The following is a 27,746-nucleotide window of genomic DNA, read 5'->3' on the forward strand; positions in this document are numbered from 1 at the left end:
CACAGCCGAGGTTTCGGTGGTTTATCCGTTATACAGAGCGGAATATACCCTGAGGGGATGATATAGCCTCTGTGTTTTTTTCCTGACCTAACATATATACAGTACAGTGGGGTAGAAAAGTATTTAGTCAGCCACCGATTGTGCAAGTTCTCCCACTTAAAATGATGACAGAGGTCTGCAATTTTCATCATAGGTACACTTCAACTGTGAGAGACAAGATGTGAAAAACACACTACGCTGACAGGGAATCAAATCCTGCAGTGCCAGACGCGTACACCTGCTTAAGCCACTGCATGTCCAGGCCCGTCTGAAGTTTGCCCGAGAGCACATGGGAGAATTTCTTGTGGTCGGATGAAACCAAAACAGAACTTTTTGGTATAAACTCAACTCGTCGTGTTTGGAGGAAGAAGAATACTGAGTTGCATCCCAAGAACACAAAACCTACTGTGAAGCATGGGGGTGGAAACATTATGCTTTGGGGCTTTTTTTTCTGCCAAGGGGGACAGGACGATTGATCCGTGTTAAGGAAAGAATGAATGGGACCATGTATCGTGGGATTTTGAGCCAAAACCTCTTTCCATCAGTGAGAGCTTTGAATGGTTGACCAAATACTTATTTTCCACCATAATTTACAAATAAATTCTTTAAAATTCCTACAATGTGAATTCCTGGATTTTTTTTCACATTCTGTCTCTCACAGTTGAAGTGTACCTATGATGAAAATTACAGACCTTTGTCATCATTTTAAGTGGGAGAACTTGCACAATCGGTGGCTGACTAAATACTTTTTTGCCCCACTGTATATACACAAAAGTTTTGACACACCTTCTCATTTCAATGAGTTTTCTTTATTTTCATGACTATTTACAATGTAGATTGTCACTGAAGGCATCAAAACCATGACACCTGTGAAGTGAAAACCCTTTCAGGTGACTACTTCTTGAAGCTCATGGAGAGAATGCCAAGAGTGTGCGAAGCAGTAATCAGACAAAGGGTGGCTATTTTGAAGAAACTAGTTATTTTACCTTTTTTTGTTAAGTACATAACTCCACATGTGGTCATTCATAGTTTTGATGTGACAATCCACAATGTCAATAGTCATGAGATTAAAACACATTGAATGAGAAGGTGTGTCCAAACTTTTGGCCTGTATATTTAATATGTATGGATGAAAATAAATCTATTATTTTTAGGTCAATGTTAAGCAGCTTTTGTTTAGTTCATCCACAAAATGTTTCATGTACATGCAAAGAAAATCAATGCACCTAAATCCTTTTCCTGGGGAAATCCCCTCCAAATTTGTCTTGACTGATTGTTACTTTGCACAATCATTCTGATGACACATTGTGTAAAGCATCTTTGTTGATCAAATTTGTATCATTACTTGGCCAAAATTGATGTCTCTCTCTTGAAGTTTCCACCTCCAAATGGTGGATATATTTGCAATTCCCCAAGGTCACCACTAGGTACAGTAGGTAAGGTTGTATTTTTGCCTCATCCTTCACTTTAAGCCTGACTGAAGAATGCACTACAGACCTGATATGGAGATGATACATGATTATCTGCTCACGGATGCTACCTGGTGGTTGTTTAAGCACACTGCAGCTCGTCCAGGATAGTCCCACTCCTTAATGCTTCAGTCACACGCAGGATTCTCACAGTAATGAAGGAACATACAACCATACCTACTGTAGAGCTCCTATACTGCACCCAAATGCATTTTAGAATGCATTAAAAGGAGGTGGACAGTACATAGTGGTCGTCTGTGCTTTGCATAACCAAAACGAGGTGCGAATGTTGTGCACATTTCCAATATTGACTTCTTCTGGCCAAACAATTTACACGTGTGAGTTTATTCTTGTCACAGTTTAAAGGCAATAAAAGCGTCCAGGAAGTTCATGGTGTGAAACCCGAGTGCCCTCCCGAAGCCGTGTTTTCCCAGCAAGTCTGCATACTGGCGCTGCGTTCTCTCCAGGCCCTCGGTCTGGACCAGCATGTTGAGGGACTGCAGGGCCGAGTAAGGGGACCGCTCATCCAACATGGTCTCAGCGATGAGGACTGCGTGGCCTGCATGTTCAACGCAAAGGAGGGCGGACAGCGTCTGAGCGTTAAAACGTGATTTCGACACATTGGCTGAAGATGTTCCCTTGCCTCTATTGCCAAAAGCGCCTTCTAACGTGTGGTGCTGTGTTTAAGGACCTATTCGGCTAGTAAATGTCGATCAAAAAAACAAAACCAACTTGACCTTCGTCGCGGCGGTGGTGTAAAGTTACACTTTGACGCAGAGCATGGCATCCAGCAGGTTGCCCGTCTGTTTGATACCCGCGGCGATGAAAGCGTGGCTCTTCAAAAGCAGGTCGTATTCGCCGGCGCTCCTCTGCCTGCCCTCGCTCATGCTGAGGGCCTGGAGCAGCCCGCGACTCGGCCCTGTTCTACCCTCGTCCAGGAAGATCTCGCTCAGCAGGAGCCCGCAACCTGCACGTACAGATTTTAGCGAGGCATTTTAGCCTGAACCATTCAAATCTCAGTGGCAAGAAAATTTGATTTGTTTAAGCATGAGGTTCATTCACGCAGGAAGTCACTGTGCATACATGGCATCAGCAAGAATGTCATTATTGGGCTAGTCCGACTAAAATACGATTTTTAAGACCCCTACAAATACCTCCTACTGTGTTTTTCCCCCCAATAAATTCGCATTGTGGAAAACCCTGAAAACCGTGCCAAACAATCAACAATGGAAGAGAACCAGTGTCTCTAATGACTCATTCAATTTGATAGACCATCCATCCATTTCTACCCCTTATTCCCTTTTGGGGACGCGGGGGGTGCTGGTGCCTATCTCAGCTACAATCAGGCGGAAGGCATCTTACACCCTGGACAAGTCGCCACCTCATCGCAGGGCCAACACAGATAGACAGACAACATTCACACTAGTGTTGCCAATCAACCTATCCCCAGGTGCACTTCTTTGGAAGTGGGAGGAAGCCGGAGTACCCGGAGGGAACCCACGCATTCACGGGGAGAACATGCAAACTCCACACAGAAAGATCCCGAGCCTGGGATTGAACCCAGGACTGCAGGACCTTCGTATTGTGAGGCAGACGCACAAACCCCTCTTCCAAGGTGAAGCCAATTTGATAGTAAATTACTATTTTTATCCAAGAAGAGACTGTGGGCAGAAAAAAACAATAAAATTGAATGCAGCAGAAAAGTGGAGAGTTTGGTGTGTAATACTGCAGCATCCAGAGCTGATGTACAGCAATAGGAAAAGCGTATGAAGCAATATTTCCAGAACTTTTATCCGAGAAGAAACTGAGGACAAAAATAAAGAGGAGCACTGCGGCAAAGTGGAGTGAGTGTGGTATAATAAGAAATGTGTCCTGGAATTTTGACCAAAAGAAGATTTAGGGCAGTGAGAAAAAGAGCACTGTGGCAAAGTGGAAAATGTGAAGTTTTATCCAGAGCTAATGCATAGAAACAGGGAAAGGTAACAATACAATGTGTTCTGAAAATCTTATCCAAGAGGAGACTGAGGGCAGTGATAAAAGGGACACTGCAAAGTAATTGCAGCGACTAGAAATAAGAAACATGGCAGGAATTGTGTCCATAAATTGTATGTAAAAGGAGATTGAGGGAAGTGAGAAAACGGAGCACTGTGGCATAAATGGAGAGGTTGGAGTATAGCATTCAATTGCTTAATTGCTCATAGAATTCAGAGCTTATGTAAAGCAATAGGGAAATCTCATACTATAATAAGTCCTAAAATGTTATCCAAGAGGAGATTAAGGACAGTGAGTAAACAGACCACCGTGGCAAAGTGGAGAGGGTATAATACTGCAGCATTCAGAGCTGATGTACAGCAATAGGGAACGCTTATGATAGAATCTGTCTGGAAATGTTATCCAAGCAGAGACTGAGGGCAGTGAGAACCGGAGCACTGCAGCAAAGTTGCCATGAAACATGGCAAGAAGTGTGTCCTGAAAGAAGACTAAGGGCAGTGATAAAACAAAGAAATTAAGCAAAGTGGAGACTGTGAGGTTTTATCCAAAGCTAATGCACAGAAACAGGGAAAGCTAATGTGTTCTGGAAATCTTATCCAAGAAGAGACTGACGGCAGTGAGAAAGCGGGGCACTGCAGCACATTGGTGACTGAGGAGTAAAATAATGGCAGACTAAAGATAAGAAACATGCCAGGAATTGTGTCCAGAAATTGTATCTAAAAGGAGATTTAGGGCAGTGAAAAAATGGCAAAGTGGAGAGGGTGGAGTATAATACTACTGCATCTAGAGCTTATGTACAGCAACAGGGAAAGCTTGTGATAGAATTTGTTCTTTTTATCCAAGATGAGGCTGATAAAACCGAGCACTGCAGCAAAGTGGAAACTGTGGAGTATAATATTGCAGCGATCAAAGGCAAGAAATGTGTCCTGAAATGTTATCCAAGAGGAGAAAGCGTGCAGCAAAAAATTGGACCGCTGCATCAAGGTAGAGACAGTGGAGTAATATATTGCAGCGATCAATGTAAAGGCATGGCAACAGGGTACGCCAATGTTAGCATGCATGTTTTTTTTCCGCATCATTCGTACATCTATGATAGAAACGGTCGTACAAAATGGTAGTGAGAGTGCGACTCGGGTGTGCGTGTCCAGTTGTGATGCTGTGTAGTTTACCTGGCGTACACATCCCTGCGATTCTGCCCAGCAATAAGTGCACTTTCTCATCGGACCAGTCGTGGAGGATTCTAGAAAGGATGTACAAGTCGGCTTTGGGTAAAGCATCTTTGAAGAAGTCTCCTGTTGGTGCAGCGAGCGCAGAGATGCTTTAGCGTGCACAATGGAGGTTTGTTGGGCCACTAACAACAATGATAAGAATAATAATACCTGACACGAACGTAACCCTGTCATCAGCGCACGGCGAATGGAAATGATGAGTCATTTCGATAACAGTGGGTAAGTCGAACACAGTCACAGACATCCCAGGGTGAGCTCTGGTGATTTCAGCAGCCATGGCACCTGTACAGCCTTCCAAAAACACACAGCAAGGCATTCAAGGTGGCGCCTGAAGCAGGGTCTCTGCAGGTTTCAACATTTCAAATCTAACACTTTTTTTAAGACTATTCTGAAAATAATGTAAGACCATTTCACATCCATACGGATAAAGAATACAAATACAAGTAAAATCAAAGTTCCAAAATGCAAATGAATTCATTCACTGCTCTTTCACATTGAAAAACAAAATGGTTAAACTAACTAAATACACCAGGAGCTTCTCTAGTGCAAACTTATTGAAAAAAATATTAGCAAACATCGAAACAGCCAATTGTCTGATTTGTACTAGAGGTGTTTTCTGTCCAAAGGTGCAGTGTGCTTCATAACAAGTGTTTTCATGTAACATCAACATCAGCCATGGTTGACGAAAGCACAACAATATATTTGTCTGTGAAAGGGACAGTTAGCATCTCTGCTGAAGCTAAATGGTTAACTTTGGTAATGTTTTTCTCGGTTGTTAGAATGTAGCAAAGCGATAAAAAACATTTACAGTACTTCTGTATCTGAACAAAGTTGGGAAAAACAATGTGTGCAGACAGAGTGGCTGTCTAAAAAAAGGAAGTCCATTATAGCTTGCAAGCCTCAAACATAATTTGGATGTGAATAATGTGGATAACATAAAATAATGTGCTCTGTTCATTTTGTATCTGGTGTGTATGGATACATTGTTACCTGTTTTTTGTGACTTTTTTGAGAACATATTGTTAATACACAAGTAGAGATGTCTGATATTGTCGGTCTGTCGATATTATCGGACGATATATGCTATAAAATGAAATATCGGAAATTATTGGTATCGGTTTCAAAAAGTAAAATTACTGACTTTTTAAAACCCTTTGTACGGAGCGGTAAACAGATATAAACCCAGTCAGCAGCCCCTCCCACACGTAACACAGGAGTTGCAGCACGACTGCAGCATGAGAGGTTTACTGGCGACGCTTGATGACCTCATCAAACCGCCGCGAGCGGAGCATAAAAACAACAGGAGTGTGTTGTCGCTCGGTGACTGACTAACGACACCATGTCTATGGGTTGGGATTATTTTAAAGTGTGTCTGACAGATAAAAAAATGGCAATTTGCAATGACTGCAAAAAGTTGTTTATGCGAGGAGGAACCAAAACGTCTGTCCTTTAATATGAGCAATTTGATCTCCTAACTTTTCAAGAATCATAAGGAGATACACAATCAATACAAGCGGAAGATGGATAAAAAGCAAACATCGAAAAAAGTAGTACCACACAGTTGTCGCTTAAAGACTTTGCTGAGAAAAAACAAATATACAACAAAAAACCTGTTGTGGTCAGGGACAACACATGCAATATGGCTACGATGGAGTTTGGTGTGGATAGTCTGCCCTGCATGGCACACACTTTGCAGCTTGCAGTGTATGGAGATGCCCTGTCTCAATGCAGCATTTCAGAAGCTCTGGCTGACTGTTCAGCCACTTTAAAGGCCTGCTGAAATGAGATTTTCTTATTTAAATGGGGATAGCAGGTCCATTCTATGTGTCATACTTGATCATTTCGCGATATTGCCATATTTTTGCTGAAATGATTGAGTAGTAGAGAACATCCACGATAAAGTTCGCAACTTTCGGTGCTAAGACAAAAGCCCTGCCTCTTCTGGAAGTCGCAGACGATGACGTCGCAAGTGTGGGGGCTCCTCACATATTCACATTGTTTATAATGGGAGCCTCCAACAAAAAGTGCTATTTGGACCGAGAAAACGACAATTTTCCCATTAATTTGAGCGAAGATGAAAGATTCGTGTTTGAAGATATTGATAGCGACGGACTACAAAAAAAAAAAAAAAAAGTTTCAAAAAAAACCAAACGCGATTGCATTGGGACGGATTCCGATGTTTTTAGAGACATTTACTAGGATAATTCTGGGAAATCCCTTATCTTTCTATTGTGCTGCTAGTGTTTTAGTAAGTTAAATAGTACTTGATAGTCGTAGGTGTACGTCCATGGGTGTCTTGACGTGCAGTGTCTCAGGGGAGTCGACGGCAGCTATGGACAGGGCAAGCTCAGCTTTTCTCCGGTAAGAAGCGACTTTTTAACCACAATTTTCTCACCGAAACCTGCTGGTTGACATTCCATCGTGTTTCATGTTCGCTTGATAGTAAATTTTCACCTCCAGGAATTTTAAACAAGGAATCACCGTGTGTTTGTGTGGCTAAAGGCTAAAGCTTCCCAACTCCATCTTGCTACTTTGACTTCACCAATATTATTTGAACAAATTGCAAAAGATTCAGCGACATAGTTCTCCAAAATACTGTATAATTATGCCGTTAAACGACTTTTAGCTGTGTGTGTGCGCAGCGCTCATACTTCCTAAAAACCTTTGACGTCTTGCGTACGCGTCATCATTACACGACGTTTTCAAGAAGAAATTCCCGGGAAATGTAAAATTGCAATTTAGTAAACTAAAAAGAACGTATTGGCATGTGTTGCAATGTTAATATTTCATAATTGATATATAAACTATCAGACTGCGTGGTGGGTAGAAGTGGGTTTCAGTAGGCTTTTAAGCACTCACCACTCGCTTGCAGCACATTTGTGTTACTCATACAAATACATGACAGCAGGGCAAATTGAGCCCAGTTTATAATTTCCTGTTATACAGTTGGCCAGGCAGTCCGGCACTAAAGGAGGACTATGTTATCGTTTACTTTATTACTCTAGTATACTTTGGATTGAAGCTGTGTGCCTTCATTGTTTTTGTAGCTGTTGTTTTGAGGCATATTTACAAAAATTAAAAATAATGCACTTTCTTAGACTTAGACTTTGTGAAAGTCAAAGTATAGTGTTTCCCATAGATGTAGTGGGTATTAGGAATTATCTCAGGGAGACCATATTCCAAATTCCAAGCTGCTGTTTTGAGGCATGTTAACAAAAAATGCACTTTGTGACTTCAATAATAAAAATGGAAGTGCTATATTGGCACTTTTTTCCATAGTTTGAGTTGAAGTTGTTCTCTTATTTTGGAAAACATTGTTAAATTGTTTAATGCATCCACCAGGGCATAACAAAAAAAAATAGGCATAATAATGTGTTAATTATACGACCGTATATATCGGTATCGGTTATTATCGGAATCGGTAAATAAGAGTTAGACAATATTGGAATATCGTATATCGGCAAAACAGCCATTATCAGACATCTCTATACACAAGGATTAGTTTTTATTCAGGCAAGATGACATTTGCAAATCTCCATTGCTTTCTTCACCCCAAAGTTAGATGAGTGTAAACTATGGGTGTAATGGTACGTGTATTTGTATTGAACCGTTTCGGTACGGGGGTTTCGGTTCGGCACGCGGGCGTATCAAACGAATTTGTAAGAATAAGTCTTCACAAGCTGCTCTGCTTTCTGCCTTTGTCTGACCAGCAAGCATTGTCCCGCCCACAAAACCATCTGATTGGTTACATACAAAGCCAATCAGCAGTGCATATTCAGGGCGATGTAACAGCCAATCAGCAGTGCGTATTCAGAGCGATGTAACAGCCAATCAGCAGTGCGTATTCAGAGCGATGTAACAGCCAATCAGCAGTGCGTATTCAGAGCGATGTAACAGCCAATCAGCAGGGCGTATTCAGAGCGATGTAGACACCGCTTCAGAATCGAGCGGATATCCGTTTAGCAGGACAGCAGCGGACAGCGTACTCTCCCCAAATCATAAAAAACACTTCCCAGTTACAACTATTACAAACATCACTGTGAGCCCGTTGACCTTCTAGAAACTTAAACTGCAGCTCAGCTCGCTCGCAATTCTGGCTTGAGGTGAAGGTTAATTAGCTTTTAGCGTAACGTTAACTCATTTTGCGGTGTGTGTGTGTGCGCGTAGGTGCGTGTGTGTGTGTGCGCGCGTATGCGCGTGTGTGTGTGTGTGTGTGTTTTAGGGGCAGCAAAGCCCTGTCTGTTATTTCATTGAACTCCATTGTGTTGCTGTATTACTATTTTTTTCAGCTATAGTTACATGAATCATTAGTAATGTAGCAGCCTAGTTGTGAATGGCAGGGTCCCTGCTATCACATGTTGATACAAATATAACATTTACATAATAAAAGTCCACTACAGGCTTGCCAAATGCTGTAATAAATTAAGCATGATGAGTTGACTTGAAACTGTTTAATGTTGCACTTTTTACATGTAGAAGAAAGGTTTTGTCATTTTTTTTAATCAAAGCAACAACTTGAGGCAGTTTGATGTGGATTAACGTGGGCAGAATTATTATAGTGTTCCCAATGTTAAAAGAATAAAGCCATTGTTTACAAATCTGGTAAATAAATAACCAAAACATTTATATTTTGTTGTTTTTTACTGTACCGAAAATGAACCGAACCGTGACCTCTGAACTGAGGTACGTACCGAAACGAAATTTTTGTGTACCGTTACACCCCTGGTGTAAACACTAAACACTTTTAATGTCGGTTGCTGTATAAACTTTGAGAAAAGATTAGGCATGAGAAGCTAACCTGAAATTATTGGAACAAATAATACAAATAATATAAGAGAATTATGTTTTTTTTCTTATAGTTTTACTGCTGAGTACACTACTAGCATAGATAAATTAGTATGATTTCACTACTAAACATCTAATATTGATCTCCTTCGGCAATTGGCGCCACTTAACACACGTAACACTCCTTTGGAGGGGTTACCTTGTAAAGTGTTTGTGGCATTTCAGCATCATTTGACAGGAAACTTATCCCTGATTTTTTACTTTTACATTATAATTCCATTCACTTTTACCGCCATGTTAACAAACGCTTCCCTTCTCCATGGCTGCACACCTGGATACAAAACACTTTATACGTTTTCCATCCACCGGCTTCAACCATGCATTAAATTGATCGTTCAGGAGACACAAATCCTTGAATTTTTACTTACCCATGTTTTGCAAGTAATTTGGCTTTGCTGTGGACTTTCGTTATGCTAACTAAGCTGTCAACACACAGCTGCGCGTGAACAACAATAGCTGGTGGCGTTCGATATATTCTGACCAAGCAGCGCAGTTAGCTCCGCTGTGTAGTTACATTATAGCGTCCTCAAAAATCAAAACATTTCAAAGCGAGATTGAAGTTTATGCACATTTTTAAGACCTTTCAAAGTTGCATCTCAGATCTTTTATGAGATTTTAGGAGAATTTTAGACATATTAAGGTCTTAACTTCAAATTATTATATTTAAGAAGTTTTTAGACTTTTTAAGACCCCGCGAATACCCTGTGAAGATTGAAGAACTTCATGTTGATAAAACATCCCTAAGATGAAATTCTATGATTTAAAAAAATGCTGGTGTTCCCCTTAAAAATAAAATGAATGGCGACACTATTTATTACCTCCGAGGTCACAGGCGGTCTTAAAAGCGGACAGGTCAAAGGCTGTCGCCACCGCTCTTCCCGTCACTCTGGCGATGTTGTCCATAGCCTTCATGAACCTCAATTTGACTTCCTGGCCGCTGTAGACGGTATTCTGCCAAACCAAAAGATGCAAAAACATGGTGACCTCTCTCAGGCAGGATGTAGAGGACATCAAGGCCAGTGACTCTCAAACTGCGGTACGTGTACTACTAATGGTACACGAAAGACTCACTTAATCAAATATAATTAAAAAAAAATGATTCACTATTCATGTCCAGTGTTTTATTTTCCTATATTCAAACTTAATGTTACTGTTCAAACTGTGTGTAACATTACAGTGGCCAAAAATATTAGAAATACTCTGCCTTGTTTTTAATGAAAACTTAGTTAACTTACATAATTTTGAAATTGTCACCGACGTCCCACCGGGTCATCATTGTCACCGACGTCCCACTGGGTGTGACTTTTCCTTGCCCTTATGTGGGCCTACTGAGGATGTCGTAGTGGTTTGTGTTGTGGTTTGTGCAGCCCTTTGAGACACTAGTGATTTAGGACTATATAAGTAAACATTGATTGATTGATTGAATTGCACTTGATTGGTTTTCTTTCGGGTGTACTCACACTGTGCCATTTTTTGTTTGTTTTGTGTTTCATGTGCTTTTTGTGTAGGTGTATATCAGGGCTGAGCGATAAATCAATCAAAGCCATTAATTTTATGAAAACAAGTTGAGATTGATATGTTGTTGCTTTGATTAATTATTTAATGAGGGTACCTATACCCAGACCACAAAGATTGCCTGGGACATTAAATATGCTGACATTGTTTCCGCACGGCCGCTGCAAAAGAGATAAGAAAATGTGGGTGTCATGATTTGTGTGGCAACAAATAGCGGAGAGTTTTAAATTAATACATTTTTTTTATTTGTATTAATGCCCACATAATAAATGTGCAATTTTAAAGTTGATGATGTTCGTACATATATTATTTAAAAAAGGCAAATTATTTTATTTATTTTAACTATCCATCTATCTATCTTCTTCCGCTTATTTCAGGTCAGGTTGCAGGGGCAGCAGCCTAAACAGAGAAGGCCAGACTTGCCTCTCCCCTGCCACTTCGTCCAGCTCCTCCCAAAGGATCCTGAGGCATTCCCACGCCAGCCGGTAGAAATGATCTTCTAACGTGTCCTGGGTCTTTTCTGTGGCCTCCTGCCGGTCGGCCATGCCCTAAACACCTCCCCAAAGAGGCGTCCGAGGCCTGAACTACCTCATCGGTAGTTCAGGCCGGTAGATCGACCGGTAAATTGAAAGCTTCGCCTTCCTTCTTTACCACACGGATCGATGTAGGTTCCGTATTAATGAAGACGCCGCTGAGATTCGCCTGTAGACCTCATGACCTACTCTTCCTCTACTCGTGAACAAGACTTGAATATACATAAACTCCTCCACTTTGGGCAAGATTTATTCCCCAACTCCGAGATGGTACTGCATCCTTTTCTGGGTGAGAACCATGGACTCGGTCTTGGAGGTGCTAATTCTCATCCCAGTCGCTTCACACTCGACTGTGAACCGATCCAGTGAGAGCTAAATATCTTGGCCAGATGAAACCAGCAGGACCACATCATCCGCAAAAAGCAGAGACCTGATCCTGCAGCCACCTAAACGCCCTGACTGTGCCTAGAAATTCTGTCCATAAAAGTTGTAAACAAAATCTGTGACAAATTGCAGTCCTGGCGTAGTCCAACCCTCACTGGAAACAAGTCCAACTTACTGCCGGCAATGCGGACCAAGCTCTGACACAGATCACACAGGTAGTGGACTGCCACAATCAGATGGTCCGATACCGCATACTTTCTGAGCACTCCCCACAGGACTTTCAGAGGGACACGGTTGAATGTTTTCTCCAAGTCCATAAAGCACATGTAAACTGGTTGGGCAAAATCCCAGGCACCCTCAAGGACCCTGCTGAGAGTATAGCGCTGCTCCACTGTTACTGAAAGAAAACCACAGTGTTCCTTCTGAATCCCAGGTTCGACGATCTGGTGTAGCCTCCTCTCCAGTACATCTAAACATACCTTATTGGGAAGGCTGAGGAGTGTGATCCCACGATAGGTGGAACACACTGTCTGGTTCCCCTTCCTAAAGAAAATAACCACCACCCTGGTTTGCCAATTCAGAAGCACCAACCCATATTTTACCTCAAATATGCATTTTACCTATAAAATGTGTTTTATCTGATATCGAACAAACTAATCGATAGATTACCTGATTTATAAAATAATCAGCCCTTGTTGTATTTACTTTTAAAAGACTATTAGTGATGATACGGCAATAGAATACATATTGTTTCAATTCATTAGTGTTTCTCACGATCTTTATTAAAGTGCTGTTTTTTTTTGGCTTATTTTGTAGTCGTACATAATAAAAAAAACAAATCCTGAGTCCTCAACACATGGACATCTTCATCTGGGCACTCGATTCCATGGAATCATATGCAATCAACAGACTAGTTTGTTGGGTGCTATGTTTGAAAGTACGATCACTGGGAAGGAACACAACAAATAGGGGAATATTTTGACAAAAATAATTGGCAAATACTTTATCATATACTAAATGGGGGACCACTGAGGAAAAACTGTACTTGTATTTAAAAAAACACACACACATAACACAAACAAATAGTATTTACATTACATAAAAAATCCTCACGTGTAGCAAATCGCATATTTTTATGATTTTTTATTTTTATGTTTGCTTTATTTGTAATTTTCTGTAAAGCCCTTTGAATTGAGTTATGTACCAATTGTGCTCTATAAATAAGCTTGCCCTTTGTTGTCAAAATTGAAAAAGCAAAACTCCAACCCATGTATGCAAAATACAACCAGCAAAAAACACGGCTGATGTAAGTCTTCTTAATTAACACCCAAGATATCAAGTATCATGAACATTGCTTTTTACCTCTGCAGGTGCTTTAAAATGTTGTTACTCAGTTGTTGGTGTAAACCTCAGACAATACAGGCTACATTTGAAAAACACACATAAGCACAAATAATACTCACTAAGTAGTTTGCTGGCTATTACAGTATTCGTTCTGCTGCTGTGTAGTGCAATATATAGGAGACAAAACAACATCAAAAGGCTGCAATAGAATGTGCACGATAAAATGTTTATTTTTTTCTTCTGTCGGAAGAAAGCGGAAGTTGCAAAGCAAGGTTGGTTGCATGAACAAAGGCACTTGCTCTTTGGTAACCGAACAACCCAGAAAGTGATCACTGATCAGTGGGAGTGACACGCCAACAGTCAATCAGGTCACAATATCAACTATGACATTTGGTTGCACCATGTTGTTGTCTCACGTTTGCATGGAGTGAGAAGAGAAAGTAAAAATGAGTGCTGCAGAGTGAAACAATTGTAAATAAAACAGGCAGTTTTTTGGGATTTAAAAAAAAAAGGACCATAGTCAGACCAATGTGATCTGATTAATGATGCGAGGCGCTCGTCCCCACCAAGACCAGTAATACACCACTTTAGCCGCGCTCACCCTTTAGAGCTGTACTAGAGGCACTAAACCTGCAGAAAATAGCCATTTTTGGGTTTTTCTATGTTTACATTTTTACACATTGCACTATTTTGGTACACTTTTTGAGAATTTATTTCAAATTCCTACTTTTTACACCTGTATTTTAAGAGGTTATAGTTAAGTGTTGAATGTGATTTTAGAATTTAGTTTACATGATTGTTTTCCATGCTTGTGTGGACATTTCCTTTCCTTTTTGCCTTGATAGTTGAGGGGATTATAATCAGAGAAACAATTTTTAATAAAATGTTTACATTTAATATATTCTTCTCCTGACCCTGATTTTCAAAAGGCCATCAAGAATATGAATGATTATCGATATCCATCAATAGAAAACACATATATCCGGATACAGTTCTCAGCCATATTGCCCAGTCCTAATATATAAATGACATTTACCTGAAACAGGTTGCCAGGATTCTTCCCGAAGGCCTTGTGGTGTTGGTTGGCGCCCTCCTGCACGGCGCTGTCCAGGTGGTTGAAGAGTGGCCAGACGGTGTCGTTGCAGTGCGCGATGTAGCCTAGCAGCGACCACGGGGCGTCTGACAGCAGAAAGCGTTTGGCCAGGTCCGTGTTTTCATACACGGGGTGCGCCTCACACTCTGGAAGTGAGAATAACAACATGAGCAAAGTAAAACAGCCTGATTTAGAGAAGATGACGGGAGGAAAAAAAAAAATCTGGGACGAACTTGAAATCTTTAGCAGATTTAGCGAGATGCACGCCTCTAACAGACGCTCCGTTCCCTTTACGGAGGATTTCAGCTCTTGGGCCACCTGAGCTGCGTTAAGGGCCAGCCTGCGTTGGAGAAGGTCAAACACACCCATCTTGGAGGCAGTAAACAGTGCCTGAAAAAAGATTTGCAACAAAGTATACAAAAAAGGTGAATTCAAACACAAAATAACACTGAAATGATCCCAGCTTACCTTGGAGGCTTTGAATCCATCCATCAGTGGAATGATTCTCTGCAAGTCCTCTCTGGCTTCTTCACTGTCCCCACATTCTATGAAGTGGAAATCATGTATCAACTGCCCCCTGCTGGTGGTAGATGGTAGTGTTTCCCCAGACTGACTGCATGCAGGCCATGCTGCGTGCCTGCTTGATGAACTTAGCGGAGGCTGATTCGGAGCTGGACAGGGGGCAGCGTCGCAGGAGGGAGGGCGGTTGTAGATGACGTCCAGCTTTTTGCAGAAGTGGTTGAGGGGGAAACCCACAACGTTGAGGAAGTCTCCGTGTACGTACTCCACCAACATGCCGCCTAGTGCCTGGATGCCATAGCCGCCCGCTTTGTCCCTAAAAACACACACACATACACATACACACACACAAAACAGAATTACATAACTGTAAAACAATCACAATGACATTAAATCAATAAAAATACCACAATATTATTTAAATTTTCATCATGTGAATGACAACCCTGGCTGGGAATCAAACCCACACCCTCTCCCATTACAGAAGTGGTTACAATTACATCAACAGAATTAAATAAAATACCATTAAATTTATCATATTTTATTTAAAAATAAATGATAAATGGGTTGTACTTGTATGGCGCTTTTTCTAGCTCCAAGGTACCCAAATTGCTTTGACACTACTTAAATGATAAATAAATGGGTTGTACTTGTATAGCGCTTTTCTACCTTCAAGGTACTCAAAGCGCTTTGACACTACTTCCAGATTTACCCATTCACACACACATTCACACAATGATGGAAGGAGCTGCCATGCAAGGCGCCAACCAGCACCCATCAGGAGCAAGGGTGAAGTGTCATGCTCAGGACACAACAGACGTGACGAGGTTGGTACTAGGTGGGTATTGAACCAGGGACCCTCGGGTTGCGCATGGCCACTCTTCCGCTGCGCCACGCCAATGGGCATTAAATATATATGTATGTCTTGAAATACGTTATTAATATTTTCAAAATAACCATTTAAGATTATTTCATAATCAAATCAAATTCCCAATTAAATTTTCATTAGTTTCATATAATTTATATTTTTTTATTTTCCAAGAAGGCTAAAATAAAGTGTGTCATTAATTATTAGTGTCAACATTTTGACCTTTTTTCTATATGTGCCTTTTTAATTCATTATTGAAATAAAAACTTTTTTTTTTTAAATTTAAATAAAAAATACATTTGAATTATAACCTTTTTTATGCCAAAACAAACTTAGCCAATTACATTAAATAAAGTGGACCAATACATTCATTCCATGAATGAATTAATTAGTTTGCTATATTTTTATGCAATGACAAATGGAATTTTGAAAAATATTACCGGTATTTTGTAACTTATCGATGAGACGGTAATTGGTAATTTCGCTATTTAATGCATTAACGGACAATGTATTACATAGTTGCACATTTTATTGAAGGCATCCATATTGTAATGAGCTTTATGTTTATTTAAAGTTTGCAAAAAGGCCCCTCAGGATTGTTGTATTAACCTCCTGATTGATGCATGGAGCATCGCCCCCTATAAGTGAGAGCCTAGAATTGTCTCTGCTGCCAAAGTCCAACTAAAGTTTACCTAAACAAGCACAAGGCCTGGAATCAAAGTCCAAAAGTGTCCTCCTCAAGTAACTTCCTGCTGCGCTCATCAACACTCACATGGGTTCGCCACTGTCGATGTACTCCCACAGCAAGTCCTCGGAGAGGTCGGCGAACTTCACTTTGGTTTCTTCGTAGAAGTCCACTATCTGGTAATCAACCTCATCTGGGGCCAAAAGAGCCGGCTTTTGATTCGCGTTAAAATTGCCAAAAAGTCTCAAGAAGCGTCACTTACTTTCTTTGTCGTGGCAGAGGACGACGGCGACCCCTGTGAAGACGCTGTGCTCCTTCCCGCTCAAACTGTAGCAGAACAGTACCGGTAAACAAACGTTACTGGTCCATTGATTGATTGATTGATTAATACTTTTATCAGTAGATTGCACAGTTCAGTACATATTCCGAACAAATGACCACTAAATGGTAACACCCGAATACGTTTTTCAACTTGTTTAAGTCGGGGTCCACGTTAATCAATTCAATCTCTATACACTATCTCATAAGTTCAAGCAGACCTTGAGAGCATCCTGTACGCATCTTGCTTGTCTCGAGGCTTCTCCAGAATCATGCCGTCTACACTCTACGGATTGTAGAGGAGCACATCAATAGATAGCATGCAATAAAACAGCATAATATTGCGCAATATTGCCTAAATACCACAATGGTGTCAGCTCCAATCACAATGTCGGGTGTCTTTCGGTGGTTCTGAAAAAGTGAACATTTTTCACATATTAAAAGATATCATAAATATTGGCGTCCATGGCCCAGTATCATCCATTTGAACACATAAACACTCAAATAGACGTTTTATTAGGTTTAGCACCCTTACTCGGACAGATATCGCACTGCTGAGCCAACATGGCATCTGTAAAGCTGAAGTTTAAGGTGGGGTTTATATAGAGAAGCAGAAAGCGAACCAAAGCTGTAACAATTTCATATACATTTCATGACGTGCAAAGAATAAGGGATTTAAAAAAATATATACGTATTTTAATTAAATGACTAGACTAGACTATTGCAAGATGTAATATTTGAATATTATTCGTAACCACAAAATGGAAAACTAAATTAAAATAAAATTATTTTGAAAAACGATATCACGAATCTATGAAATAGTATGGAATATTCATAATTATTGTTAATTAACACTGACTCAAAACAAATGGGAAACAAATCAAGAAAAACTATTAGGGAAAAATATACGAATGGTATTGGTTTAAAAATGCCACATATTATCTTTATTATTTAGACATGACAAAAAATAATTTTAAAATATTTGGTTGTCCTAAAAATGTTCTGTTATAATATATACAACACAGAATTTAACTATTTAAATGACCTGTCTGTTTAACTTGAATGTCACAAAATTCCATTAAAAAGGCATTGTTTTAGTTTTTCAAATAACTGCATGTTTCCCATTTTTTTAAGTATCGGTATTTGACAGGATAGCTTAGCCTTTATTTATCCCACAATAGGGGACATTTTGTGGTTGTGCTGCAGATACTACATTCAGTGACAAACGTAAAATATAATTAAAAAAACAAACTATGAAAAACTAAAAATGAGAAATAACACCACTATTCCACCTATGTACAAGTATACATACTGCACACTAAACAATTGCATTATGTATAAATAATTTAACAAACACTATCTGGACACCCATAATGCACACTGAGGAAAAAAGCAATTCACAGTAGATACATTAATTGTAAAGTTGTATGGCTGTTGCTGAGCATCTGCACCGTTTTTATAACGATTCGGTCCAATTATTGGTTAAAATGTAAACGATACCCATCCCTACCCACAACTCTCTAGTTCCGTTTCCATGCCCTTTCTTTTAAAGAATCTTAAATATCTCCAAATGCTGGGTGCCGGGGGAAGGCAGCAAAATGTACTACGTGCACTAACAATTGTGATAAAATAAAAATATTACTATATACAGCAGGGGGTCAAACATGTTTTCATTGGGGGCCACATCGCAGTTATGGCTGTCCTCAGAGGGCCGCTTGTTACAGTAAATAAACTATGAATATAAGCTCTGAAAGGCTACAGACCCCCGCAACCCTGGTAGGGACAAGCGATAGAAAAAAGGATGGATGGATAATTCTTTAAGGATTTGCCTCATGAAATTATTACACAATTGCCTATAAAATTGTATTATTATATTTTTTATTGAACACAGTAAAAAAAAAACAACACACAGATTTCAAAGTAAAAAAATGGCAGCACAGTCACCAGAATCGTATCGTAAACCAATTTGGTACTTTTTACAGCATATTATTGTTCAGTTACACTGTTTTTTATGGTAAAAATTCTGGAAACTGAGATGCCGGTTTTTTTAACCGTGAAATCTGCGGTTGTTTTTTTTTACCGTGTATTACTTCAAATGGAAAAATGGTACCACTGTTTTTGCAGTAAAAAACTGGCAGCTCTGTTGCCGGAATTTTATTGTAAAGAAAAAAAACAGTGGTCCAGTTTTTCCACTTACAGTAATGAAAAAAATCATGGGAATATTTATGTCATAAAACTGGCAGTTTAGTTGCCGGAATTTTACCATAAAATCTGTTGTTGTTATTATAGATTACAGATAAATCTCATTCATCTCTTAAGTGAACCCTTTTTTTTGTCCTGTCCAGCTACTAAGGCAAATCATATTGTCGATGTAGATGCCTACCGATTTACTTTACCAGAGGGCAGTGTGTGAACCATAAATTACACAACTATTTATTTATGAGAACTTAAAATTATTCTATGTATGTTTAATATGTATTAATATTTGTTTACTTACTTACTGTATATTTATTGACCCATTTATCTATTCACTGTTGTGCTACAAATAGAGAACAAACACATGGGATTAAAACTGCAATGATACGAACAGCGGTGGGATTAACTAAGATCTTCCTCCTGCTCCTTTTTGGACATGCTGTAATGCAGTGGTTCTCAACCTTTTTTCAGAGATGTACCCCCTGTGAAAATGTTTTTAATTCAAGTACCCCCTAATCAGAGCAAAGCATTTTTGGTAAAAAAAAAAAAAGAGAAAAAGAAGTAAAATACAGCACTATGTCATCAGTTTCTGATTTATTAAATTGTACAACAGTGGAAAATATTGCTCATTTGTAGTGGTCTTTCTTGAACTATTTGAAAAAAAAAAAGATATCAAAATAACTAAAAACTTGTTGAAAAATAAACAAGTGATCCATCCATCCATTTTTCTACCGCTTATTCCCTTTGGGGTCGCGGGGGGCGCTGGTGCCTATCTCAGCTACAATCGGGCGTAAATTGATGATTACTTCTATGTGGAGAAATATTTATTTACAAGTGATTCAATTATAAATAAAGAATTCTACACATAGAAGTAATCATCAACTTAAAGTGCCCTCTTTGGGGATTGTAATAGAGATCCATCTGGATTCATGAACTTAATTCTAAACATTTCTTCACAAAAAAAGAAATCTTTAACATCAATATTTATGGAACATGTCCACAAAAAAATCTAGCTGTCAACACTGAATAATGCATTGTTGTATTTTCTTTTCACAGTTTATGAACTTACATTCATATTTTGTTGAAGTATTATTCAATAAATATATTTAAAAAGGATTTTTGAATTGTGGCTATTTTTAGAATATTTAAAAAAAAATCTCACGTACCCCTTGGCATACCTTCAAGTACCCCCAGGGGTACGCGTACCCCCATTTGAGAACCACTGCTGTAATGAAACAACTGGAAATATGTTGTAATTGTATTATATGCCATCCATCCATCCATTTTCTACCGTTTATTCCCTTTGGGATCGCGGGGGGCGCTGGTGCCTAACTCAGCTACAATTGGGCAGAAGGCGGGGTACGATATGCATGGTCGAAATAATAAGTCATGCAGATATCTAAGTGTTGTTGTTTTTTTCCAAAAAATGTTTGGAGTGTATGATAATATATTTGTGGTGTTATTGAATAATATTAATGTTTAAAAAATATGCAATTGTATGCAGTATGTATGTTTTTTGTGAAATTGGAAAGACTGAATGAATTCAAAAAGAAAAGATAGAGTACTTATTGACACTTTATTTACAGGCTTTTGTGGTCCACATAAAATGATGACCCCTGAGCCTTGAGTGTGACACCTGTGCTCTAAAGTAAAATTACTATTGAAATGAAAATCAAAAAATGAAATCCTCCCTCCATGTATTAGCATAATCTTAAAAGGTTGCCTGGTACTCTCTGCAGTTGAATAAATAAACACCCCTCTGCCACTGTGAGGAAACCTCCACAACAATACACTAAAGCAATGTCCACATGAACACAGATATTCAATAAACGCAAACTTATCTCTGCGTTTCGGCCTCTTGTCCACACGCAGACGCATACTTGTGTCTTTAAAAACACTTTGGCCAGCATTTTACAAATGCTGGCCAAAATATAGAGATACAAAACTCTCTACTTAGCGTATGCGTGTACACTGCACAAACGGAGACTTGTGATGACGTCACGGTTGTGCGCTAACATTTCCAAACTCAACAACACTGCCTTGCTGCCTTTAAACACACTATAAGAGGACTTAATGTATGTTTGATCATTAACATGCAGCTATTTTCACTCATCATTAATAAAAAAAAACACATTCGAAAGGGCTTTGCGACATTCCCCCCGGCACAAATGACAGTCATCTGTTTTGAATATGATGGCTGTCGAACTTCCACATGATGGAACAACTTTGAAAACGAAGACTTTTTGTTCTGTGTCTTAAGAAAGGTGCAACATTATTTTATGTTTTTAGTCCTTATTTAATGACAAATCATGAAATTAACTTACGTGTCTTGTGTCCATTTTAGTAGATGGACCATGCGACCATGCTTGCGCCTAAAAAGCGACCAAGCAACTAAAAATAAACATGATGTAACGTCCTCCTTGTAGTGTGTACTGACGTTAAAGACAATATACACTTCATTACACATCTACTACATCAATTATTAAATGCTTTATAATTCCATGAGAGTTTTGCAGTGGCAAGCACACGTCCGTGCATTTTATATTGGCCCTTAAATATGCAACAGGGTTTTGCTAATGTAGACTTCACCATGTTGCAGAAGACTTTATAATTCTATGAGTGTTGGGATTTAGCAGCACAGGCGGGAATTCGCTCTTTAATAATGTTCCCAGGATTCTGTGTGTATGTGCAGGTAGGCTTTAAAGATAATGTACATGTCATTGTACGTCTAAAGTCGATCAAAATAAACATAATAGGAGGTGTAATGCCACCATGTCAGATATTGCTGTTTTTTTCAGGTTTCTGATTGGACAAAATGTGCCTGATAGCAAGTGTATGCGTTTGTGTGTAGAGCAGACCTGGGCAAATTAAGGCCCGGGGGCTGCATGCGGCCCTTTTAACCTTTTCAATCTGGCCCACCGGATATTCTCAAATAATTTTTTTTAGATCTTTAAGATGGAAAGTGTAGCTGCCATTATGATGTGCAGTGATGTTTTCTAATGACCGTAAGTCTTGAACTATACAGAGTATTTCAACCGTTAGAATCTGCGCTTTTGCATGATGTAGTAGTTACTATGGTAATCTAATTAGTTACTATGGTAATTTACGTCACAGCAGCTCAGACAAAGCACCAAGCAGTGTGGGTGGGGAGCGTTTCCACAGAGTGTTTCCAGAGCGGCCAGACTGAAATGCGGGAGTCGGGGACAGACGCGGAAGGAGATTTTTACAACAAAGTTCGAGACCTTAGTGATAGATCAGATTGTAGGTGGGGTTGTTTTTACCCTTCGCGTTAATATTTCGCTGTTTGTTGCATTTTTGTTGTGTTTTGCTTGATTGTAAAATGTCGAGGGTGTAACGTTCATATGTTGTCAATATTCAGTGTTTTATCATTTATATTTATTAATATTGTAAATCCCACTTTCTTTATTTTCATGTAAATTCTGGGTGTCTAATTCAGTAAAAAAAAATTTAATTCCATTTTGTCTTTTAAGGCGGTCTGTTATCACGTTTTTAGCATTCAATCAAACATTATTTTGAGGTTTTGTATTAGTGTTCCTAAAAATAAATACACCGGCCCCCGGACACATTCTTTTCTCTAAATTTGGCCCCCAAGTCAAAATAATTGTCCAGGCCTGGTGTAGACATAGACAGTTTTGGAACTACACTTGTGTGGATGGAGATTGTTTTAACCCCAAATATGTGTTTTCGAAACTCTCTGTGTTCGTGTGTACATGGCCTAAAAGTCAGTTAACTCACGCAGGGCATCCTCCTCGCCACCTCTAGAGCCTTCTGCTTGGCCGTCTCCACGGCGTACTCTTGCGGCGCTTTGAAAAGTCGCTTGTCAAGCGTTTCTTTGAACCAGGACGGGACCACCTCGAATCGCATGCCCTGCCACGGGGGCAAAAGTGGTTAAGTTTGCCAGGATCGAGTGTGTCGTACACATCCAGACACTCACCGCATTACGCAGGATCTCCAATCGGCGTGGAGACGCGCTGGCCAACACGACGAGCTTGCCTGCCAACCTGGAGATGACGGGGTTCAGCACCATGGCGGTCTTCTGGTCACCTTACTGCCCTCTAAGAGAAACATGAAGATCACAATAAGGTAATGTGTTGCAAATTCTGAGCTTTGCACATTTACCACATAAAAACTGCCATGAAGATCACTGGCTGCTCTCGCACCTCTCTAGATGAACTGTACAGTGTGCCAGGTGCTCCAAAAAGGCCCAAAATATCATAAGGGATCCATCTCACCCCGGACATAAACTTTTTGAACTGCTGCCCTCGGTCAGGAGATACAGGACAGTAAAATGCCGGACCAACATATTGAAGAACACTTTTTACCCGAGAACAGTAGCGTTGCTGAACATGAGGCATAAAAAATAATAACTGTGCATGTGAGCTGTGTGCTTGGTATTTTATGTATCATTTGTATCTATTTATCTGAGCACCATGTTCTTATGTTTTTTATGTGTCATTATGAATTTGCACTGAATGAGTTTGCTTGCAATTTCGTTGTACAATGTGCAATGACAATAAAGATTGAATTTTTTTTCAAATGTGCAAAAAAACAAGAGCAAGCCTGATCCAAAACAGTGTTATAGCCTTAACAGCTATTATAACAAAATCAAAACAATGGAGAATAAAAAACGAAAACAAATATGCATTGGACTTTCTTTTTTTTTACATATTTGAAAAGGAGTGAGAAAAAGTTTACACTTATTTAATCCAACCTCTTTTCTTTAAATCATAAATTCCTCTGAGCTAGAACTACCTGTTGATCATAATCATCATCATTTATTTGTATTCCTTTTCATGAAAATGCATATATACAAGCGACGTACGGTTGACACTTTCATTGTTTTTTTTGGTTTCTTATACATTTCCATGATCAGAAAGGAGCAGATGGAAGAATACTATTCTTATATTTATCTGCCCCCTTTTTAACAGAAATTATTTTAGATTACTTTTTAACTGTTCTCTCCACCAACAACCAAACTCCAACATACTTTTTAATTTTCCTTTAAGTATTTTCACAATGATACGTCCAATCTAAATCAAAATTCAGTTTGATATGATTCCAGTTTTCTCTTTTTGTAACTCTTTTTAAATTTTGAATTCAAAGTCTTTGTTTAGAGAATTCCATGCTTTCACTCCAGCACATTTGTTTCAAGTTTGTTCGCACTCTTGGATGTTTAAAGTCATACGGCCTTCTGTGGTTCTCATCTTCAGACGTGAACACAAAACTTTTTTAAGTCCTTCGGAAGAACTTTATTTCTAGCTTTGAACATCACTAATAGAGTATTCAATTCGACAATGTCTTTTAGTTTTAATAATCCTGACCTAATGAAGAGTGGATTTGTGCGGTCTCTATATCCCACAGCAAAAATGATACGAATTGCTCTTTTCTGTGAAAGAAATAAAGGCATTATGTTGCTGTGATACTGTATGTATTTCCCCATATTTCTGCACAATAATTGAAATAAGGTAGAATAATTGAGCAGTATAACATTCTCATGGACTTATACGGGAAACTGTATTTAACCTTTTAAAAAAAAAAAAAGCTTTGACACTGTGGAGAGACGGAGCCGACAGCAGACTCGGACAAACAATGGTCCGGCCCAAGATGGCGGCGAGAAGGCGGAGCATGCAGCGAAGCAGAGACGCGGGGCGCACTCGGAGCGACGCTGCAGCCAGCCGAGTCAGGTGCGTAAACTACATATCTGTTCTCAATCCCATCATCTTCTGCTGCAGCATAAAAGGGGCGAAGGAGGAACACTCGAGGGAGAAGTAGGCGAGAAGACCACGGCGAACGACGAGCACGGGAACGACGAGAGAGACCCCGAGCAAGATGAGCCCCCGCAGCAGACGAAGCCACCGGCCACCGAAAGGAGCGCCGCGACAAGCAGGAAGAGCTGGCGAGCTAGAAATTGGCGCAACGGACTTCCAAGAAAACTTGTTTATTGAAATAAGAAACTCGAGTCAATCCTGTTATGATGTGTCTTGTATCGATCGGACCTGCAACCCACACGATCCGGGTTGAAGACCCGTCACAGACACCTTATTTTTCACATGCAATATATGAGCTTTCCATGTCAACTTTTCATCTAAGATGACCCACAAAAATCTGATTTCAGACACCTTTTCAATTTTCACATTGTTTATGGATAACTTAACTTCTATCTTTTTTTATTACTGAATACCATAAATTTAGTCATTTCCAAATTCAAAGATCATTTATTTACATCAAACCACAATTTTAGTGTAACCATTTCCTCTTCAATATTATCGACAAAGATTTTCAAGTCATCTCCTGAATAGTATAAATGTGTACCTTCTGCGAATAATAGGCACTGTAAAATTTCCAAAACCTCACAAATATCATTTATATATACAGTGGGGCAAAAAAGTATTTAGTCAGCCACCGATTGTGCAAATTTTCCCATATAAAATGATGACACAGGTCTGTAATTTTCATCATAGGTATACTTCAACTGTGAGAGACAGAATGTGAAAAAAAATCCAGGAATTCACATTGTAGGAATTTTGAATAATTCATTTGTAAATTATGGTGGAAAATAAGTATTTGGTCAACCATTCAAAGCTCTCACTGATGGAAGGAGGTTTTGGCTCAAAATCTCACGATACATTGCCCCATTCATTCTTTCCTTAACACGGATCAATCGTCCTGTCTCCTTAGCAGAAAAACAGCCCCAAAGCATGATGTTTCCACCCCCATGCTTCACAGTAGGTATGGTGTTTTTGGGATGCAACTCAGTATTCTTCTTAATCCAAACATGACGAGTTGAGTTTATACCAAAAATTTCTATTTTGGTTTCATCTGACCACATGACATTCTCCCAATCCTCTGCTGTATCATCCATGTGCTTTCTGGCAAACTTCAGACGGGCCTGGACGTGCACTGGCTTAAGCAGGGGGACACGTCTGGCACTGGAGGATATGATTCCCTGTTGGCGTAGTGTGTTACTGATGGTAACCTTTGTTACTTTGGTCCCAGCTCTCTGCTGGCCATTCACCAGGTCCTTCCGTGTGGTTGTGGGATTTTTGCTCACCGTTCTCATGTTCATTTTGACCCCTTGCGTGGGGTCCCAGATCGAGGGAGATTATCAGTGGTCTTGTATGTCTTCCATTTTCTGATAATTGCTCCCACAGTTATTTTTTTCACACTAAGCTGCTTGCCTATTGTAGATTCATTCTTCCCAGTCTGGTGCAGGTCTACAATTATTTTCCTGGTGTCCTTCGACAGCTCTTTGGTCTTGGCCATAGTGGAGTTTGGAGTGTGACTGTTTGAGGCTGTGGATAGGTGTCTTTTATACAGATAAGGAGTTCAAACAGGTTCCATTAATACAGGTAACGAGTGGAGGACAGAAGAGCTTCTTAAAGTTACAGGTCTGTGAGAGCCAGAGATCTTCCTTGCTTGAAGTGACCAAATACTTATTTTCCACCATAATTTACAAATAAATTCTTTAAAATTCCTGGATTTTTTTTCACATTCTGTCTCTCACAGTTGAAGTGTACCTATGATGAAAATTACAGACTTCTGTCATCATTTTAAATGGGAGAACTTGCACAATCGGTGGCTGACTAAATACTTTTTTGCCCCACTGTAAATGTACAAACTAAATGAACTTGTATATACATACATTATAAATATATACATACTTATGCTCACTACACAGCCACACCAGTGCCACTCGTGATCATGGCAATGATATCGTGCCAAGATATATTCTATTCTACTCCTAGTGGTGTTAATCGTTACAATGGAACATTTAAGAGTATTATTATTGGGCCTGTACTTTGCTGGGGTATGGACTACAAGTGCATAAGTCAGAACCAAAACACTAAAAGGTGATAGTTCATCCACAGTTATTTTTCTCAGCGTAGTGCTTTTCATAAACATGGCACACGTGTTTGACGACTACATTAAAGCCAAGCCTGCATAAAAATGTATAAAGGAGAAAAATGTTAGCAAGCAACGGAACCTTGTGACAGTTTAAGTTACCTTAAATGTCAATACTCGCTAACCTATGGTTGGTTACCTCATAGACTTTGTTCGGCCACAAAAAGTTAATTTAACTATACTCTTGTGTAGTATGGATACAAACGCGAAGACGTCAAGGTAAAAATATGGAAATATTCAAAAGTCTTGTTGTACACTTTTTTATGCCGAATAAATGTATGAGACTTAAAAAACACTTACCGACACTAGACCGGAACACCGGAAATGAATTTGTGTTACGTACTGACGTATGCGTCATGACGTCACAGGTTGGGTGGCTTGACCAATCAGACGCTTGTTTACAAGTAACTAAACTGAATTGCAAAAATATTGTAAAAAAAAACAACACATAGTTGTCATTTTTATACGCGAGATAATGATACAAAAAACATTAACGATATGTGTTTTGGTGTTATTACACCCATATTATATATCTATCCATCCTTTCGCTTTTCTACCGTGTGTCCCTTTTGTGGTCGCTGGAGTCTCTACATTCGGGCGGAAGGCGAGATACACCCTGGACAAGTCGGTCCTCATCGCAGTGCCAACACAGATAGACAGACAAACATTCACACACTAGGTGCATGTCTTTGGAGGTGGGAGGAAGCCGGATTACCTGGAGGGGATTAACCCACGCAGTCACGGGGAGAACATGCAAACTCCACACAGAAAGATCCAGAGTCCGGTATTGAACC

At 39.6% G+C, this 27,746-nt stretch overlaps 1 protein-coding gene across 3 annotated transcripts; it reads right to left on the reverse strand.

Annotated features, from left to right (window-relative positions):
* Positions 1-1,834: 1,834 nt before the first annotated feature.
* asmtl (acetylserotonin O-methyltransferase-like) lies at positions 1,835-27,384 on the reverse strand. 3 transcript variants are annotated; one of them, XM_061879733.1, is made up of 15 exons: positions 27,253-27,375; positions 22,985-23,105; positions 22,786-22,917; positions 17,197-17,244; positions 17,055-17,119; positions 16,778-16,842; positions 16,603-16,708; positions 14,912-15,278; positions 14,677-14,833; positions 14,387-14,589; positions 10,393-10,525; positions 4,880-5,020; positions 4,670-4,792; positions 2,246-2,475; positions 1,835-2,067 (listed from the first exon to the last, which is right to left on the reverse strand). In XM_061879733.1, exons 2-14 carry the CDS (start codon positions 23,075-23,077, stop codon positions 2,270-2,272), a joined length of 1,839 nt encoding a protein of 612 aa, XP_061735717.1. In that variant the 5' UTR covers positions 23,078-23,105; positions 27,253-27,375; the 3' UTR covers positions 1,835-2,067; positions 2,246-2,269. The 3 variants fall into 3 exon arrangements, with proteins under 3 accessions (XP_061735717.1, XP_061735719.1, XP_061735718.1); XM_061879735.1 differs by lacking the exon at positions 27,253-27,375 and adding an exon at positions 27,092-27,238; XM_061879734.1 differs by lacking the exon at positions 2,246-2,475 and having other exon boundaries at positions 27,253-27,384.
* Between the last annotated feature and the right edge of the window lie 362 nt (positions 27,385-27,746).

Source organism: Nerophis ophidion, linkage group LG19 (assembly GCF_033978795.1).
Source record: "Nerophis ophidion isolate RoL-2023_Sa linkage group LG19, RoL_Noph_v1.0, whole genome shotgun sequence".
NCBI classification, from domain to species: domain Eukaryota; kingdom Metazoa; phylum Chordata; class Actinopteri; order Syngnathiformes; family Syngnathidae; genus Nerophis; species Nerophis ophidion.